The sequence below is a fragment of the Moschus berezovskii genome, chromosome 11 (genome assembly GCF_049115385.1).
Source record: "Moschus berezovskii isolate FMDL1 chromosome 11, NW_MosBer_1.0, whole genome shotgun sequence".
Classification (NCBI taxonomy): domain Eukaryota; kingdom Metazoa; phylum Chordata; class Mammalia; order Artiodactyla; family Moschidae; genus Moschus; species Moschus berezovskii.
The window spans coordinates 52,313,478-52,335,241 of record NC_142470.1 but is presented as its reverse complement, the minus strand read 5'-3'; the positions used below and the strand labels follow the sequence as shown (position 1 = coordinate 52,335,241).

General features: G+C 38.7%; 1 protein-coding gene across 4 annotated transcripts in view; it reads right to left on the bottom strand.

Moving 5' to 3' along the window:
• CTNNA2 (catenin alpha 2) overlaps window positions 1-21,764 on the bottom strand; it is a 1,253,094-nt gene that overhangs the window by 279,691 nt on the left and 951,639 nt on the right. For all 4 annotated transcript variants that reach the window (XM_055400364.2, XM_088841736.1, XM_088841737.1 and 1 more), the window contains exon 8: window positions 12,409-12,561. In XM_055400364.2, the coding sequence (XP_055256339.1) occupies window positions 12,409-12,561 (153 nt within the window). The remainder of the gene's footprint in view (window positions 1-12,408; window positions 12,562-21,764) is intronic.

Below are 21,764 nucleotides of genomic sequence, written 5' to 3'. Positions count from 1 at the left end.
AGTTCTAACTTTCACTTCCTGACCTGCATACAGGTTTCTCAAGAGGCAGGTCAGGTGGTCTGGTATTCCCATCTCTTTCAGAATGTTCCACAGTTTATTGTGAACCACACAGTCAAAGGCTTTGGCATATTAATGAAGCAGAAATAGATGTTTTTCTGGAACTCTCTTGCTTTCTCCATGATCCAGCAGATGTTGGCAATTTGATCTCTGGTGCCTCTGCCTTTTCTAAAACCTGCTTGAACATCTGGAAGTTCATGGTTCACATATTGCTGAAGCCTGGCTTGGAGAATTTTGAGCATGACTTTACTAGCGTGTGAGATGAGTGCAATTGTGCGGTAGTTTGAGCATTCTTTGGCATTCCCTTTCTTTGGGATTGGAATGAAGACTGACCTTTTCCAGTCCTGTGGCCACTGCTGAGTTTTCCAAATTTGCTGGCATATTGAGTGCAGCACTTTCACAGCATCATCTTTCAGGATTTGAAATAGCTCAAATGGAATTCCATCACTTCACTAGCTTTGTTCGTAGTGATGCTCTCTAAGGCCCACTTGACTTCACATTCCAAGATGTCTGGTTCCAGGTGAGTGATCACGCCATCGTGATTATCTTCGTCATGAAGATCTTTTTTGTACAGTTCTTCTGTGTATTCTTGGCACCTCTTCTTAATATCTTCTGCTTCTGTTAGGTCCATACCATTTCTGTCCTTTATTGAGCCCATCTTTGCATGAACTGTTCCCCTGGAATCTCTAATTTTCTTGAAGAGCTCTCTTGTTTTTCCTATTCTGTTGTTTTCCTCTATTTCTTTCCATTGATCGCTGAGGAAGGCTTTCTCATCTCTCCTTGCTATTCTTTGGAACTCTGAATTCAGATGCTTATATGTTTCCTTTTCTCCTTTGCTTTTCGCTTCTATTCTTTCACAGCTATTTGTAAGGCCTCCTCAGACAGCCATTTTGCTTTTTTGCATTTCTTTTCCACGGGGATGGTCTTGGTCCCTGTCTCCTGTACAATGTCACAAACCTCCGTCCAGAGTTCATCAGGCATTCTATCTATCAGATCTAGTCCCTTAAATCTATTCCTCACTTCCACTGTATAATCATAAGAGATTTGATTTAGGTCATATCTGAATGGTCCAGTAGTTTTCCCTACTTTCTTCAATTTAAGTCTGAATATGGCAATAAGGAGTTCATGATCTGAGCCACAGTCAGCTCCTGGTCTTGTCTGGTGATGTCCATGTGTAGAGTCTTCTCTTGTGTTGTTGGAAGAGGGTGTTTGCTATGACCAGTGCGTTCTCTTGACAAAACTCTATTAGCCTTTGCCCTGCTTCATTTTGTGCTCCAAGGCCAAATTTGCCTGTTACTCCAGGTGTTTCTTGACTTCCTACTTTTGCATTCCAGTCCCCTATAATGAAAAGGACATCTTTTTTGGGTGTTAGTTCTAAAAGGTCTTGTTGGTCTTCATAGAACCATTCAACTTTGGCTTCTTCAGCATTACTGGTTGGGGAATAGACTTGGATTACTGTAATATTGACTGGTTTGCCTTGGAAACGAATAGAAATCATTCTGTCGTTTTTAAGATTGCATCCAAGTACTGCATTTCGGACTCTTTTGTTGACCATGATGGCTACTCCATTTCTTCTAAGGGATTCCTGCCCACAGTAGTAGATATAATGGTCATCCGAGTTAAATTCACCCATTCCAGTCCATTTTAGTTCACTGATTCCTAGAATGTCGACATTCACTCTTGTCATCTCCTGTTTGACCACTTCTAATTTGCCTTGATTCATGGACCTAACATTCCAGGTTCCTATGCAATATTGCTCTTTACAGCATCGGACTTTGCTTCTATCACCAGTCACATCTACAACTGGGTATTTGTTTTGCTTTGGCTCCATCCCTTCATTCTTTCTGGAGTTATTTCTCCACTGATCTCCAGAAATCACAATTACAGAAAACTAAAAGTCAGAGGCACCAGAGATCAAATTGCCAACATCCGCTGGATCATGGAGCTAGCAAGAGATTTCCAGAAAAACATCTATTTCTGCTTCATTGACTATGCCAAAGCCTTTGACTGTGTGGATCACAAGAAACTGTGGAACATTCTGAAAGAGATGGGAATACCAGAGCACCTGACCTGCCTCTTGAGGAACCTGTATGCCGGTCAGGAAGCAACAGTTAGAACTGGACATGGAACAACAGACTGGTTCCAAATAGGAAAAGGAGTATGTCAAGGCTGTATATTGTCACCCTGCTTATTTAACTTCTATGCAGAGTACATCATGAGGAACGCTGGGCTGGAAGAAGCACAAGCTGGAACCAAGATTTCCAGGAGAAATATCAATAACCTTAGATATGCAGATGACACCACCCTTATGGCAGAAAGTGAAGAGGAACTAAAAAGCCTCTTGATGAAAGTGAAAGAGGAGAGTGAAAAAATTGGCTTGAAGCTCAGCATTCAGAAAACAAAGATCGTGGCATCTGGTCCCATCACTTCATGGGAAATAGATAGGGAAACAGTGGAAACAGTGTCAGACTTTTTGGGGGGGGCTCCAAAATCACTGCAAATACTGATTCCAGCAATGAAATTAAAAGACGCTTACTCCTTGGAAGGAAAGTTATGACCAACCTAGATAGTATATTAAAAAGCAGAGACATTACTTTGCCAACAAAGTTCCGTCTAGTCAAGGCTATGGTTTTTCCAGTGGTCATGTATGGATGTGAGAGTTGGACTGTGAGAAAGCTGATCGCCGAAGAATTGATGCTTTTGAACTGTGGTACTGGAGAAGACTCTTGAGAGTCCCTTGGACTGCAAGGAGGTCCGACCAGTCCATTCTAAAGGAGATTAATCCTGGGTGTTCATTGGAAGGACTGATGCTAAAGCTGAAACTCCAGTACTTTGGCCACCTCATGCGATGAGATGACTCACTGGAACAGAGTCTGATGCTGGGAGGAATTGGGGGCGGGAGGAGAAGGGGACAACAGAGAATGAGTTGTCTGGATGGCATAACCGACTCGATGGACATGAGTTTGAGTGAACTCCGGGAGTTGGTGATGGACAGGGAGGCCTGGCATGCTGTGATTAATGGTGTCGCAAAGAGTTGGACACTACTGAGCGACTGAACTGAGCTGAACTGAACTGAACCAATCTGATCATTTGAATCACAGCCTTGTCTAACTCAATGAATCTATGAGCCATGTTGTGTAGGGCCACCCAAGATGAATGGGTAATGGTGCAGACTTTTGACAAAATGTTGTCCACTGGAATGATTCTTGCCTTGAGAACCCTATGAACAGTATGAAAAGGCAAAAAGATTATCTCTCCAGGTCAGTAGGTGTTCAATATGCTACTGGAGAAGAGTGGAGAAATAGCTCCAGAAAGACTAAAGAGGCTGAATCAAAGTGAAAAAAACACCCAGTTGTGGATGTGACTGGTGATGGAAGTAAAGTCTGATGTTATAAAGAACAGTACTGCATAGGAACCTGGAATGTTCAGTCCATGAATCAAGGCAAACTGGAAGTGGTCAAACAGGAGATGAAAACAGTGAGCATCGATATTTTAGGAATCAGTGAACTAAAATGTACCAGAATGGGCAAATTTAATTCAGATGACCATTATATCTACTACTGTGGGCAAGAATCCCTTAGAAGAAATGGATTAGCCCTCATAGACAACCTTTTGTTGTCCTTTTGTTTCAGACTCTTTTAGTCGGAAATGCAGTACTTGGTGCAATCTCAAAAACGACAGAATGATCTCTGTTCATTTCCAAGGCAAACAATTCAATATCACAGTAATCCAAATCTACGCCCCAACAATTAATGCCAAAGAAGCTGAAGTTAAACAGTTCTGTGAAGCCTTACAAGACCTTCTAGAACTAACAACAAAAAAAGATGTCCTTTTCATCATAGGTGAATGGAATGCAAAAGTAGGAAGTCAAGAGATACCCAGAGTAACAGACAAGTTTGGTCTTGGGAGTACAAAACAAAGCAGGGCAAAGGCTAATAGAGTTCTGCGAAGAGAACACACTGGTCATAGAAATCACCCTCTTCCAGCAACACAATAGTTGATGCTACACATGGACCTAACCACATGATCAATCCTGAAATCACTGATTATATTCTTTGCAGCCAGAAATGGAGAAACTCTATAGAGTCAGCAAAAACAAGACTAGGAGTTGACTGGGGCTCAGATCATGAACTCCTTATTGCAAAATTCAGACTTAAATTGAGGAAAGTAGGGAAAACCCTAAACCATTCAGATATGACCTAAATCAAATCCTTTATGATTCAAAATTGGAAGTGTAAATGAATTCAACGGATTAGATCTGATAGAGACTGTCTGAAGAACTATGGAAGAAGCTTCATAACATTGAACAGGAGGCAGTAATTAAAACCACCCCCAAGAAGAAGAAATGCAAAAAGGCAAAATGGTTGTCTGAGGAGGCCTTACGAATAGCTGAAAAAAGAAGAGAAGCAAAAAGCAAAGGAGAAAAGGAAAGATATATCCATCTGAATGCAGAGTTCCAAAGAATAGAAGGAGAGATAAGAAAGCCTTCCTAAGTGAACAATGCAAAGAAACGGAGGGAAACATTAAAATTGGAAAGACTAGAGATCTCGTCAAGAAAAGTACAGATACCAAGGGAACAGTCCATGCAAAGATGGGCACAATAAAGGACAGAAATGGTATGAACCTAACAGAAGCAAAAGATATTAAGAAGAGGTGGCAAGAATATACAGAAGAACTATGCAAAAAATATCGTCATGACCCAGATAATCACGATGGTGTGATCACTCACCTAGAGACAGACAACCTGGAATGCAAAGTCAACTGGGCCTTAGGAAGCATCATTATGAACAAAGCTAGTAGACATGATGGAATTCTGAGCTATTTGAAATCCTAAGAGATGATGCCGTGAAAGTGCTGCACTCAATATGCCAGCAAATTTGGAAAACTCAGCAGTGGCCACAGGACTGGAAAAGGTCAGTTTTCATTCCAACCCCAAAGAAAGGCAATGCCAAAGAAAATTCAAACTGCCACACAATTGCACTCATCTCACACTCTAGCAAAGTAATGCTCACAATTCTTCAAGCTAGGCTTCAATGGTACGTGAACTGAGAAATTCCAGATGTTCAAGCTGGATTTACAAAAGGCAGAGGAACCAGAGATCAAATTGCCAATAACTGTTGGATCATAGAAAAAGCAAGAAAAGTCCAGAAGAACATCTACTTCTGCTTCATTTACTACCCTAAAGCCTTTGACTGTGTGGATCACAACAAACTGGAAAATTCTTAAATGGGAATACCAGACCACTTTACCTGCCTCCTGAGAACACTGTATTCAGGTCAAGAAGCAACATTTAGAACTGGACGTGGAACAACAAACTGGTTTCAAATTGGGAAAGGAGTATATTGGGGCTGTATATTGTCACCTTGTTTCTTTAACCTATATGCAGATTCAGTTCAGTTCAGCTCAGCCGCTCAGTAGTGTCCAACTCTTTGTGACCCCATGACCCACAGCACGCCAGGCCTCCCTGTCCATCACCAACTCCCAGAGTGCACCCAAACCCACGTCCACCAAGTCGTTGATGTCATCCAGCCATCTCATCCTCTGCCGTCCCCTTCTCCTCCTGCCCCCAATCCCGCCCAGCATCAGGCTCTTTTCCAGTGAGTCAGCTCTTCGCATCAGGTGGCCAAAGTATTGGAGTTTCAGCTCAATATGAGTCCCTCCAATGAAGACCCAGGACTGATCTTCTTTAGGATAGACTGGTTGGATCTCCGTGGAGTCCAAGGGACTCTCAAGAGTCTTCTCCAGCACCACAGTTCAAAAGAATCAATTCTTCGACGATCAGCTTTCTTCACAGTCCAACTCTCACATCCATACATGACCACGGGAAAAACCAAAGCCTTGACTAGATAGAACTTTATTGGCAAAGTAATGTCTCCGTTTTTTAATATGCTGTCTAGGTTGGTCATAACTTTCCTTCCAAGGAGTAAGCGTCTTTTAATTTCATGGCTGCAATCACCATCTGCAGTGGTTTTGGAGCCCCCCAAAGTAAAGTCAGCCACTGCTTCCACTGTATCCCCATTTATTTGCCATGAAGTGATGGGACCAGATGCCATGATCTTAGTTTTCTGAATGCTGAGCTTTTAGCCAACTTTTTCACTCTCCTCTGTCACTTCGATCAAGAGGCTCTTTAGTTCTTTACTTTCTGCCATAAGGGTGGTGTCATCTGCATATCTGAGGTTATTGATATTTCTCCCGGAAATCTTGATCCCAGCTTGTGCTTCCACCAGCCCAGCATTCCTCATGACGTACTCTGCATATAAGTTAAATAAGCAGGGTGACAATATACAGCTTTGACGTACTCCTTTTCCTGTTTGGAACCAGTCTGTTGTTCTATGTCCAGTTCTAACTGTCACTTCCTGACCTGCATACAGGTTTCTCAAGAGGCAGGTCAGGTGGTCTGGTTTACATCATGAGAAATGCCAGGCTGGATGAAACATAAGCTAGAATCAAGATTGCCGGGAGAAATATCAATAACCTCAGATGTGTAGATGATACCACCCTTATGGCAGAAAGTGAAGAGAGACTAAAGAGCCTCTTGATGAAAGTGAAAGAGGAGAGTGAAAAAGTTGGCTTAAAACTCAACATTCAAAAAACTATGATCATGGCATCTGCTTCCATCACTTCATGGTAATAGATAGGAAAAAAAATAAAAACAGTGACAGACTTTATTTTCTTGAGCTCCAAAATCACTGCAGATAGTAATTGCAACCATGAAATTAAAAGACACTTGCTCCTTAGTAGAAAAAGTATGACAAACCTAGACAGCATGTTAAAAAGTAGAGACATTACTTTGCCAGCAAAGGTCCATCTAGTCAAAGCTGTGGTTTTTCCGGTAGTCACATATGGCTGTGAGAGTTGGACAATAAAGAAAGCTGAGCACCAAAGATTTGATGCTTTTGAACTGTGGTGTTGGAGAAGACTCTTGACAGTCTGTTGCACTGCAAGGAGATCCAACCAGTCTATCCTCATCCTATAGGAATCAGTCCTGAGTGTTCATTGGAAGGACTGATGCAGAAGCTGAAACTCCAAAACTTTGGCCACCTGATGCGAAGAGCTGACTCATTTGAAAGGACCCTGATGCTGGGAAAGATTGAAGGCAGAAGGAGAAGGGGACGACAGAGGATGAGGTGGTTGGATGGCACCACTGACTCAATGGACATGAGTTTTAGCAAGCTCCAGGAGTTGGTGATGGACAGTGAAGCTGGTACGCTGCTGTCCATAGGGTTGCAAAGAGTCAGACATGAATGAGTGACTGAACTGAGCTGATAGTCAAAGATTGATTATTCCTTCATTCTTCCTTCAAAATTATCTGATATATAATTCCTATGTGATTTACATTAATGGGGTTTCCCAGGTGACACCATTGGTAAAGAATATACCTGCCAGTGCAGGAGGTTTAGGAGATGGAGGTTCTATTTCTCATTCAGGAAGATCCCTTGGAGGAGGAAATGGCAACTCATTTCAGTATTGAATAGAGGAGGGTGTGGTAACCCACTCCAGTATTCTTGCCTGGAGAATCCCCATGGACAGAGGAGCCTGGTGGACTACAGACCCTGGGGTCACAAAGAGTTGGACATGACTGAGGGACTAAGCACAGCACATTCTATTGAATAAAAAAATCTCTGACTAAAAATACTAACAACAAAAATCTTACTAATGTATCCCAACCAGTTCTCTCAGGAATTTCCACTTCCAGCCATGAAAAAGAATCTAGTAAGAGACTCATCTCACTTTCCTGCTGAGAACAACTAGAAATGCAGAAATAAAAGAATTTGCTTCAAAGCATGAGACATCAGCTAAAGTACTCAAAACTTAGACTAGCTCAAAAAGAGATGCTCATTGAAGGGGGCCCAGCTTTCTGCATTTCACTTTTCCTCCCATGGATTTGCTAATTCTTACTGTGGAAAGAGAAACTGAGATACAAATAGAAGGTTGCTGCTGAGAGGAAAATGATTCTTTAAGAGTAGCAACCTCATAGGGTTGGGGAGGCAAAAACTGGACAGGACAGCCAAGGAAGCAAAGGCTTGAAACTAAGGTCACATAACAAAGGGACATTCAAAAATAAGCGTGTTTTTTTTTAAATGCTTTTTCCCACAAGCTTTCTCCCACTATTTTTGTCTATTAAGCTACAAATAACGAAAGCCAAGTAGTCCCTTGAAGGCATACAAAACAAATCAAAGTCTACACCCACCATGATGATGAGAAAAAAAAAACTGGAGTAAATGCTTCATAGATGAGGTGGGATACTAAGTACTACGTTTGATTCTCTCTTGGCATCTGGGATGACCATTCCATAGGACTAGGATAAAAGAAAGGTAGACTATACCTTAGAAAGTCATATACTAGTCTCAAGTCTTCGATTGGGCTGAGGTGGTTTGCCTCTCTGCTGCCTGTCAGAGGACAGGATGAATTCTCTTTGGAGAGAAAAATCATCCAGATTTCTATGATCTGAATGTCTGTGTCCTCCCAAGATTCATACTTTCAAATCCTAATGATGCATGTGATGGTTAGGAAGTGAGGTCTTGAGAGTTTCATAGGTTATGAAAGTGGAGTCTTTATAAATGGGATTACTGTTCTTATAAAAAGGAAGCCCACAGTCATCCCTCTCCCCTTCCACCATGAGAGAACACAGTGAGAAGCTACGAACAAGGAAGAGGGCCTTCACAGAACACACCTATTCAGGAAATTTGGTCTTGGACTTCCCAGCCTTGAGAACTGTGTGAAATAAATTTCTGTTGTTTATAGGCCACTGAATGTGTAGTACTTTGTTATAGCAGCCTGAATAGACTAAGACACAGACTCTTTATATTTATTCATAGGAATGTCTACCATTCAATCAAAAATTAACCAGCATACCAGAAAGAAATAAACAATCATCAAGATAAAATCAAATAGCAGTCACCATATAAAGTCTCCATTTTGAAAGCCTCATAGGGCTACATGATCATTTACTTAAACAAGTACAAATTCAATTAAATGAAACATGGCATATTCCAGTCATCAGGCAAATACCAGAGATTAATTATAATTAAGAGTCTTAACTCCATTTTGAATGGTTGGCTGCTGACAGTATTTAAGCCTCACTCTTCCCCCTTTCCCTCTTGCTATAAACTGGGCAAACTGATGGGAAAGCCCACCTTTTTTCCTATGCCAAAGGGAAGTCTGAAGAAAGATTTAAACTCCAGCCCCTACATGGAGATCTTGACTCCAGACCCCAAAGCCTGATAAAAACCAAAAGCACTTGTTGTCTCTGTTGAAGCCATTGTGGACTGGTTTGGACCACTCTATAGGGCAACCACAAAACAGAAACAAAATTGATTCAAATACTGGAGTTTTATGACTTGGATTTTTCAAATAACTCTGATTAATATATTTTAAAGGAGATGACCTGATAACAAATTATATCAGAAACCGGAATCACTAAAAAGAAAAAAAAAAAAGGAATTAACCAGAAATTCTTAAATAAAAATGGAACTCAATAGATCAGTTTCAAGCATATCAGACACAGATGGAGACAGGATGAGTGAGCTAAAAATTAGGTCAGCAGAAAACAACCAGACACATGTATAGTTTAGGAAGAAATTTATAGTCTCAAACACATATATTACTAAATACAAAAGGCTAAAAATCAATGATAGGATATTCATTTCAAAAAGTTAGAAAAATACAGTAAGTTTTGTAACAGAAGAAAGCAGAAAAAAAGAAATACAAGGATAAGAGCATTCTTGTATAAGATAAATACAAAGATAAGTCTTAAATAAAACTTAAAAATTCTACAAAAGTGAAAGCTATGTTTTAGAAAAGATTATTAAATTGGTCAACCTCTTACAAAAGTAATCATTAAAAAAGAAAGAAGACACAATCAGGCACATGAGGGATGAATGGGAAAGAAAAAAGAAAGAGTAGTGCAGATTCTAATACGTTTTTTAAAAGTGGTAGAAGACATGGGCAATTTTATGCCAAAAATTTAGAAAATTAAATGAAAATAACAAATTTCTAGAATACAATTTACCAAAGCTGATCCAAAAGAAGCTGAAAATTTAAAGTCTTATGCTTTAAAAATTGAATCTGCAATTTTTTAACTCTTCCTCAAATAAATACCCAGGTTCAGATTGCTATATCAGTGAATTTCTCCAAATATTTAAAAAATATATAATGCCATTCTCACACATTCACTTCCAGAAAACAGAAAGAAAAAATAATTTCTAACTTATTTTCTGAGGGAAAAAAAAAAAAAGTGTATTTTTGATACCTCTGAAGGAAAATAAAGAAGACAAAAACTATGCAATAGTCTCAGAAATATGACATAATTCTATACATATTCATAAACTTTAAAAATCTTAAAAAAGGAGAAACATAAGACAACTTAATCTAATAAAAATATCCACAAGAAATCTAGAACTAATGATATAATAAATGGTAAAATATTAAAATTTCCTCACTGAGCTCTAAAGGTAACAAAAATATCTATTACCAAACTTCTAAGTTGAAGGCTTGGCTAGTACAATAATACAAGGAAAAAAGAAAACACGGGATTGGAAAAGAAATACAACTGTCATAATTTGCAGATAACATGATTATATACATAGGAAATCCTACAGGATACAGTCAAAACTTGGCATTAGGAAGTGAATTTAACAAGGTAATAGATATGAAAGTCAATATAACAACCAAATTTTTCATATTACAGACACAGAAACTAAGGCCCAGAAAAGTACCCAGGTCCATATAGACACTTTCAAATTGGAAGAAGTGTGACTCCGCCCAGTACTCAAGTTTCCTTACATGTGTGCATCAGCAGTGATGCACTTGTTTGAAGCACATAAGATGCAGAAATGTTTTCAAATCCAGCTCATGTCTAATCAAACAGAGGCAAGTGTACACCCTTGTCCTGGCACTTCCTGAGCATCAGGACATTCCAAAATGCTGCTGGCTGCAGGGACCACACAGGTAGAAAAAAAGAAACAACTAAAGGGAGCAAGTTAGCAACAGTCTGAAACGTGGGGTCTGAATGACCTGGATCTTCTGCTGCTGGCACAAGCTGTGAATCAAGAATCACCCAGAGTGACTGGATTCCCCTACAGTGAAACATACAGATGGGATGAGGGGAATGATGTCTGTGTCCAGGGTCAATAAGATAGGAAAAAAGAGTAGGGAGCTACTTGGCCCTGGCCTCATATTTACTCAGGGCATCAAATTTGAACTTCAAACATGATCTGCAAATAAGGCTGTATAGAGAATTTCAGAAAGACACTGGCAGAATTGAAAGTAGGAGATGTTTATCATATGACTTTAAACTCATGTCCCTGTCTTTATTGATAATAGCTGCAACACATCATTAATTAATGTTCTCTATAAATTTTGCAACTATCATGTAAATACTAGAATTATATATATTGGGATGATGTATCTGTGTGCTAATATTATTCTTTATTGCATATTAATATTTTTAACTTCTGTAGCACTCATTTCACATTCTTCCTTTCCTCTTCTTCCTCCCCTTGTCACTCCAATCCCACTCCTTCTTCAGCTGTTCTTTCTTTAAAGTTGAAAGTGGCAGAACTTCCAAGGCCAGCCTTGGAAAGACTTTGGATTCTGCAATGGCTAACTTGGAACTGCAGCCAAATCTTGGAATCTGTAGGTGGAATGTGAGAGGTGATGGGGTATTTGCCCCATATTTGCGAACAGAGCCAGAAAGATTGCCATAATATTATAAGCATGACTCTATTTTCAGCTTCTTTAGTCTAATGTCACCTAAAGACACTGGGGCTACAGTAAGAAGTTCAAGGGCTTCAGTCAAACAGTACAATTTTGCATTTATAAAGCAACTCCTACAGATGTCTCTAACACAGAGAATATACCTAGGACCTAAACTTACACTCCTACTACTGCCCCAAGAGTCTTGACCAGGAGTCCAAACATCTCTTTTAGGGAGGGGAGACTAATTTTTACAGTGTTCATAAGGTGGCCAGCTAATTCCGGTTTAAGTGGGTGAGTAGAGATGGGAAAGAAAAGGAAACTGTGTCTAAATCTCCATTTGGAAGTTTTAATTCTACTTCTTCAAATCAAAGCTGGTCTTCAGCATTTGGACTGTCCTTCTATTGCTCTTGTTTCAGCCTCTGCTTATTGTTGAGGAAAATTAGCAGATACATTTCAGAATCTGTTTAGAATTGTGTAATAGAGAGGAGAGATTACTGAAAAGTTGTGTCCTTTACAAAGGATGGAGTCACCAGAAGATAAAAGAAAGATCCAGGAAAATCATAGGAGCCTGGTTTGTTGAAATTCCAAGACCCGTTTATAGAGATTAAACCTACTGATAGAAATTCTACTCTTGAGCCTCTCTTGACTTACCTCCACCAGCTTATTGGCGTGCTCACGGAAAACCTGGGCATATTCCTTCACTTCCTTCTCATTCCCACTTTTTGCAGCCTCAATGAGAACTAGCAAAGGAACGTTGGTTTCCAAGAAAGAATCTGATATGTGATCCATCACTGCTTTCCGAAGCTACGGTAAAAAAAAAGAAAACAAAGAATTAAGGGACAGAGGAACTGTCTGTTTGATTGCATTACTCTTTAAATCATATGAATTAAATTACTTCCTAAGAATAGTTTTTCTAAAGTCCCAGTTCTCATGGTTCACAGACATAATGTTGCAACTCTCTTTTTAATCTTCCTGGTGCTTATCATATCAAAGGAAGGCAGAGAGATATGACTAAGAATGATTCTGAATTATCTGTATTATATGTCAACTTGGAAGTTACACACATGACTTGTAGCTCAATACATTATAGGATGTCCTTATCAAAGTTCTGCTCACATCCTTCATTGGCCAAGTGTCTCCCTTCAGGTTTTGAGTCATGATTCAGCTCAAGAACTTGGGCTTTTTAGAAAAAGAAGAAATGTAGGCATCAATCAACAGGTGGGGAGAACTTTAGATGATGAACTAGGCCTTGAAGTGACCTGAAAATCTTATCTCTCTGCTGTCTCCAGCCTTTTCCATATCCATTGTTTATATTTGATGGAGGGAGAAACATGAAACACCTAACAATTTAAAAAATGTATCTGCCAGGCGCTATGATGACACAGTTGGTATGCTCCAGAAAGAAGTACTGACAATTATTCTTCAAGGTAATTTAGAATAAACATACCCAAATTTCTAACAATGCATAATTACACATCATTCCCACATTGTTTAAATGGGAAGTAGGACAGCCACATTAAAATGAAAGGGAACTGTACTGAACAATTACCTTAGTGCTGCTTTGTTCATAATTGTCAGAATTTATGCAAGGAGAAAACACCCCAAATACAAATAAACAGAAGAGAAGATGATAAACAATGTGTTTATTTTTCAAACAAATATTCCTATTCAGGGGTATTCAGGCAAATCTTTTGATAGTATGATACATACATATTTATCATTGATCAGAAGAAGGGAAATGTACAAATCTCAGTTCCTTTTTGCACTAATTACCAGAAGGTATCCCTGTGTGTATGTGCAATTTAATTTAACTCTGGATTGAGTTGGACATTTTACCATATAAAACATAACAAGATTTGTGGAAAATTAACATTAATTAGTTACTCATTAGCAAGGTGTGTTAAATTTCTGCTTGGGAATAATACTTTCATTGGTGAGCTCATATATTCTGGGCATATAGACAACTTAGATCAACCAAGATTATTTATGCTATGTCACTTAATCCCCATGACAATACTATGAGATAGGGACTATTCTTATACCACCAGTTTTTCAGATGAAGAAAATGAGACTTGGAAAAGTTAAATACCTGCCTGCTTCATAAGGTGGCAAGGAGCAGAGCCCTCTAATGAAGTCTGAAGGGGACAGTGCAGAGGACACTTGAAGCTGACCTGGCTTGGCTCTCCTCTAGGACAGAAACCCTCATGAAGGAGAAGCTATTGAGAGTATAATCAAAGTTGAACTGGCTGGGGACAACAGAGATAAAAGAAAGGGAAGATCTAGATAAAGTGGGGGCAATGGTCTGAACTAGGCTATCTCACCAATCAAGACAATGTTTGCATTTTTTATCTTAGGAAAATTTTATTTCTACAAAATATATATAACATAAAAGTTTTTCACTTTAAGTGTATAATTCAGTGGCACTAATTACATTCACAATGTTGTAAAGCCATTATCAACATATAGTTCCAAAATATTTCCATCACCCCAGAGGCTCTGTAAACATTAGGCAAGAATTCTCCATGCTCCCCTTCTCCCAGCCCTAATAAATCTACTTTCTGTCTCTATGAATGTGTCTATGCTAGATCATTTATACAAGTGAAATCATACAATATTTGTCATTTTGTGTAACCTACTGTATTTTTAAATATTACACAAAACAAGAGAAGTGAGAGCTCTGTGAAGCTAGAAGAATTATCTGCTCTTCTAGACTTTTTCCAAGCCTTTAGGAAGATTGAGTTCTCATTAAGTATGAGCAACTTGAAATTATCAAGGTCAAAATTCACATAAAACTATTATAAGAAAAACATATCATCTCTATACAAACTGAAAGCATCCCAGAAAGATATGCCTGTAAAACAAATTAAAACTGTAATCTACTATTTCAAACACATTAAAATGCACTAAAAATGATGCAAGATATGAAAGAACATAAATTAGAAAAAGAAAAAATTCAAGGATGAAGTCATGAAACTTAGAAAAGAATTATAAGTAAAAGAAAAATCATTTGAAAAAAACTAATAATGAATAAACACAGTAGCAAATGCTTCACAAGAAATAGAAAAGAAGGAAAAAATTTTTAATGCAAAATAAAATTTTTAAAAGAGATTTTACAAAATTTGAGAAAAAGTAACAAATACTGAAGATAAGCAAAGAAATTTCAATATATGGCTACCAGAGGTCCCTAAAGAGGAAAATCAAAGCAAGAAAATGGAAGGAATACTAAGCATAGTAATTCTTGAATATTTTCCTGAAGATATATATAATTTTTAAAGTGCTATTATATGGGCTTCCCTGGTGGCTCAGAGGTTAAAGCGTCTGCCTCCAATGCGGGAGACCCGGGTTCGATCCCTGGGTCGAGAAGATCCCCTGGAGAAGGAAACGGTATCCCACTCCAGTATTCTTGCCTGGAGAATTCCATGGACGGAGAAGCCTGGTAGGCTACAGTCCATGGGGTCGCAAAGAGTTGGACACGACTGAGCGATGGAACGGAATTACTTATATAATTATTTATTTAATACAATCATTAAAATATATCATACAGAAATTATATTCTATCTACATTATATATAGACATATATTTGATATAGAAATTATATATTATACACATAATATATAAACAATTTTCTGAAAAAGCATTTCATGCACTTGAGAGAGGAAACCTATACTATCAACCAAAAAAACTGGATTCTAAAGAAAAAAGGGGTAAATCCTTATGTATTTAGGCAAATAAAGAAAATTATTTATAGATGATCACTAGACTTTTCAACAGCAAAGTTTTATGCCAGAAGAAAATAAAATACTACATTTAAGACCCTCAAGGAAAGAAAATGTGAGCTAAGAATTTTATAACCAGCAGAACTGACTTTCAAGGATATAAACCACAGACAAAATTTGATCAACATGCAAGAACTCAGAAAATATTTTTATGAGACAGAGAAACTGTTAAAGGATGAACTTTACCTGGCAAAAGAACTAGAAAAACATCAACTATTAACTTGAAAAACATAAGTACTGGCAGTGAACATTCAATATATTCTTATTTATAAAACTAAGAACATAAGATAGTCAAATGGGAGAGAGTATAATATAAAATGGATTCATGCTATGATGTAATGAAGATGTAAAAATGAAAAGAAAAAGGGAATAGGATTTTTTGTTAAAAAATCTTAACTATTTTATGTGATTTTAATTATAATGGTAGCATAAATATTGTTATTCTAACACTACTGTGTTTAAAGGTAGGCTCAATCTGCCTGCCAGTACTGGAGCCACAGGAGATGAGGGTTTGATCCCTGTGTCAGGAAGATCCCCTGGAGGAGGAAATGGCAACCCACTCCAATATTCCTGGTGGGATAATTCCACAGACAGAGAAGCCTGGTGGGCTATAGGCCACAGGGACGCAAGGAGTCAGACATAACTGAGTGAGCACACACAGAAAGCAAACAGTTATGAAATTTTATTTCTCATCTCCTGTGTCCTTGCTAACCAGAAGTGTTAGTGTGGAAGAAAGACAATGTAATATAAAAGAGATTTTTTTAAAAAGAGAGATTAAGGAAAAACCCTATTATTCTAAACCAGAAGTAGAAATACCAATATGAACACATGAGATTTTCAAGTCAACACACACACGTACAGTTTCCAGTTCTGTCCAACAATGGCCAGTCCAGTAACAATGAACATTTTTTAAATACAATTTTACTTTAAAACAAACTAAAGTTTCTTGGGAAAATGGTTGATTCCAAGTTCTTTGAGGCTAGAAATATATAAATAAGCCTGAAATATCTTATTATGCATACGTGCTAAATCACTTCAGTTGCGTCTGACTCTGTGAGATTCTATGGACTGCAGCAGGTCAGGTCCCTTCTGTCCATGGGATTCTTCATGCAAGAATACTGGAGTGGGTTGCTGTGCCCTTCTGCCCACTGCCCTCCTGCCCACTGCCCTCCTGCCCACTGCCCTCCTGCCCACTGCCCTGGGGATCTTCCTGGCCTAGGGATTGAACTCATATCTCTTACATCTAACCTGCATTGGCAGGTGAGTTCTTTAGCGCCACCTGGAAAGCCCATATTTTATTATACTAAATCAGTCAGTCAGTTCAGTCGCTCAGTCGCGTTCGACTCTTTGCAACGCCATGGACTGCAGCATGCCAGGCTTCCCTGTCCATTACCAACTTCCGGAGCTTGCTCAAACTCATGTCCACTGAGTCGGTAATGCAATCCAACCACCTCATCCTCTATTGTCCCCTTCTCCTCCTGCCTTCAATCTTTTGCAGCATCAGAATCTTTTCCAATGAGTCAGTTCTTCACATCAGATGGCCAAAGTATTGGAGCTTCAGCTTCAGCATCAGTCCTTTCAATGAATATTCAGGACTGATTTCCTGCAGGACTGACTGCTTAGATCTCCTGCACTCCAAGGGACTGTCAAGAATCCTCTCCAACACCTCAGTGCAAAAGCATCAATTCTTCAGCACTCAGCTTTTTTACAGCCCAATAGAAAAGAGTTATTAAAGATCACTGTGTCTGTGTGTGCTCAGTAGTGTCTACTCTTTGTGACCCCATGGACTATAGCCCACCAGGCTCCTCTGTCCATGGAATTTCCCAGGCAAGAACATTGGAACGGGTTGTCATTTCCTACTCTGAGGGATCTACTCAAGGATGGAACCCACATCTCAAGTGTCTCCTGCATTGGCAGGCAGATTCTTTACCAACTGTGCCACTTAAGAAGCCCATCAGAGACTACTAGGGTCATGTAAAAGTAACACAGGAGGCTCTCATTTGGCCAAAGGTTAGACAATTTAAACTTCTCAAACAATAAAAATTCAGGTGGCCTAAAACTCATAAAATAACTTTAAATGAGTGTATAAGAACTAAAAAATAATAATGATGAATTGGTCACCTCAAAAGGACAACAAGAAACCAATTTCACTTATCTCGGGGAAATCAAGAATATATCTTGCCTTTCCTATGTGAACTGAAAATCTTCGTAATAAGAGAAATATCTGACTCTAAATTTAGTCCACTTAATAAATTGAAAACAAAATGATAGAATATCACCATTTTGCAACCAATATGAATTAAAATGTCTTCATTCTAGGTACTGAACAACAGTGTTTGAAAAATCACCAAAAAAGACAGCTGTTTAAGAATTGTGAATCACTATATTGTACATCTGTAAATTATATAATATTGTTTATCAATTTTAAAAAGAGAGAAAGGGCCATGTACTATGTGCCTTCTGATGAAACAGCACAATCCCAACCATAGTGATGTCAAAGGGATCAAACCTGAATATGGTGGAGGCTCTGGATCCCCTTGGTGATTTGCAGAACATATAGAAGACAGAACATATGGGACATATGGCACCACACATGTGTATTCAGCAAAATGCAAAAACTTACAATACTAACCATCCGGGTTCTCCAACAGATGGAGTATAAGCAAAAGAAAGGGAATGAAGTGGATGCAATAGATTAACAGACTAAAAGATAAATCCCAAAATGTGGGCAAAACCAAACGATGTCATCTGAAGATGCACAGCAGAATGATAAAACCATAAAAACACACAAGGAAGTGAGCACTCTAAAGTCAGAATAATGATTAATTTTGGAGGGAGGCAAGAAATACATAAGAGGACTTTTTGGGAGCCTGGCAAAGTTCCATTTCTTGACCTGGGTAGTGGTTACAAGAGTGTTTGCATAATAATGGTACTTATTAAGTGTGGATTCCTACATCCATGCTTTATATTTTAAAATTTCAAAAAATGAAATACTTCTCATATGCTTTTCCATTTTTATCTGGATAAAATACAGACATGACACCAGGATGACCTGAGAAGCCATGAGTTTAAGATGGTGGAAAATCCCCTCTTCCCCCAGTCAACCTACACCTTAGTGCATGGAGGAATGCTGCCCAGGGTAACCTCACCCAGGGTAACAATACTAGTCCAGTATTGTTACATGATTAAGAATGCAATTCTATCTTACTGGACCTGTTGCCCATTTTGAAGTTTATTAGTTATAACAGTTGATCTGCTATAACTTAACTAAAACACATTGAAATGGATCTTTTTTTTCCCCTGTCAATTCTATCTTCTATCAGGTTCCTTTTTTCTTCCCTTGATCCTTCTTACTTAAAAGATGGACCATAGGCCAGTATCACCTATCACCGCCATTTCCTGGGAATTTGTTAGGAAAGCAAGCCCTGGCCACATTCCAGACCTCCATTTCAATAGGAATGTGCACTTTAATAAAAAGTCTAAGTGATTCCTATGCACAATACAGTATGAGGAGCTCTGCCTTAGAAGACCCGTTATATCAGTTAAGTTCTTAGTTGCAAGCATTAGAGACTAATTCTGGAAGATGTAAGCAGAAAAGCTCTCCTGTTAGTTGAAAGAAGGAAAAGAACTCAGAATGTTAACGCTGTGTCTTTGTGTCATTAGCTTCTGATTCAAAGTCTTAGGCAAATGGACCTGATTTTTATCCAGGCAAAATTCAGACCCAAACTCTGGGTCATGTGTCAACATTTAGTTGCAAGGATGAAGGAGGAAGGTTTTTTGAGGAATGTTTTGTAAAATCAAGTGTTCTGGCCATTTTAGCTTCTTATATCAAAATTCATATAATGGGGAATTCCGCAAAAATAGGAAAGGAACTCAGATGCGTAATCAAAACCAAAAAATGGCCAATAAAGAATAGGTCTGATAAAACAGTGATTCAGGTACTCAAGCATGGGTGGAAGGTTGAAACAATAAAAACATTTATAGAAAAAAATTAAAGGTGAAGGGCTGTTTATAAGAAACAAGATCAGAAACTATGAACTGGGTGGGGCAGGAATGGCAAACATGCTCCCTCATTTCCTTTCTATGCCTACACCAGACACAACTAATCAATCACGGCATTCTTTTATCCTGGGTTCAAATACTAGTTCATAATCCTTCTCAGGTCAGTGTTCCAGGTCACTACTGTCAATAAATCCTATTTCTCCTGCAGAAGGAAAACTTTCTTTGTTGAAACTTAACGTTCAATTTAAGAGTTTTTGCATGTCAACCTTTAGGTGGAATGGTTTCTGTGCATCAGAGCAATACAGTGCCATCTCGATTTTCAGAAATAAATATTAACACCCAAATCTAGGCTGGGCTGATGATATTTAACAAATGGCTGCCTGTTTTAAGATGTCTTGTCATTTAGACAGATGTTTAGAAAAATCTTGTTAAGAATAATAGTATTAATTTCTTCACTACAATGATGTAAGAGGGTGATTTTAAATGGGTTCAAAACTTTGAACCCTTAAATCTTCCCTAGGATACAGCTGCTCTGGGCTCCTCACAATCACTGACATATTTTACCATATTTCCTTAAGCTTTGGGGTGTAATTGTTATTAAAAATGAAAAATCAAAGCAACAAAGTGTCTGGGCCAGGAGCCATCTAGCCTGGGGGCTTGACAAAAATTGAGCCTCATTAAGTCAGGCAAATTTTAGCCAGTCTGAAGGTCAATTAAGGTAATCAGTCAGTGCAGTAATCCACCCAAAGCCACTTTAATAAGCTAAGGTGCCACCAATGCATAGTCCAACTGTAATGACAGCACTGTTCAGAGTTTGGGCTGGGGGTGGGGACAGATACAGGCGGAGTAGAGACGTATTTATGAAGCTTGTGCAAGAGCACTTAGAGAATAATCACTGTTTTTACTTTATTTTGTTTTTCTTTTTTAATGAGAAACACACAAAATCCTTTGGTCATTCTATTCATTATCCTGATGGCATTGACTATCTTCTATGAAGCAAAATCACTTTAATTAGGGTGCTAGCTTCTTTCTTTAGGAAAACCAATTATTTCTTTAAAAAAGAAAAGAAGAGTTCAACAGGCTTCATGCTTCTCTCTATACACCCCTCTTCCCAATTCAGGCCCTCCTGGATCAGTTCAAAGCACAACAGTCATCGTTACAAACACCAAAACATGGCTCCAAATAGCAAACATGTGATGGTTTAGTTTAGCCAGATAAACAGTCCGTGCCCTCTAGATTTTCTCTCTAAGAGTACTTATGCAGTCAAGATAAAAGCTGATAAATATCTTGCTGATGAAGTAGGAAGCACTGAGTAGATAATTGCAGTAGAACTGTTATATGAATGACTCCATTCTCCACTGCCTCTCAAGCTCTTTGCCATGCAAGTCTGTATTGTCTGCCTTCTCTGGCTCTGGGCTGGGCCATGTGGCATACTTAACGTCAATGGATATTGGCCATCATGGTGCATGCAGGGGTGGATTTGACTGGTCAAGCGGATTTGCTTGGTCTGGTTTTCTGCCAATTTCATGAGAAGGATATGCCCAGGCTAGAATGCTTGTTCCAGGAGGAAGGAGACAAACACACGGAACAGAGCTAGGTCAGCTCAGTCATCTCCATCAGTCAAGAGCAAGTGAACCCATACATGTGACAGGACTTGGCCAAGGTGACCACTCCAGACTAGAGATAAGCAAATGCTGTTATTGCATGCTGCTTAAATGTTATACTGTACTACTGTGACAATAGATAACTGATAATATACACATTTAACTAGAATAAATTTTTGTGGTCACTAAACCATAGTTTCAGGGAGACACCATCAAAATAAGTTTCTGATCAATCAATTGATGGATTGACGTTATTCCAATTCAGTTCTTTGGCCAAAAGCACTGGATTAACAGTAGTCTGCTCTATGTGGACCACTATAAGTCCTGGTCTATTTTTAAAAATAACAGCTGCAATTATTTACTTGTATAGATTTAACCTGTATGCAGGTCAGGAAGCAACAGTTAGAACTGGACATGGAACAACAGACTGGTTCCAAATAGGAAAAGGAGTAGGACAAGGTTGTGTATTGTCACCCTGCTTATTTAAACTATATGCAGAGTACATTATGAGAAATGCTGGGCTGGAGGAAGCACAAGCTGGAATCAAGATTGTCAGGAGAAATATCAATAACCTCAGATATGCAGATGACACCACCCTTATGGCAGAAAGTGAAGAAGATCTAA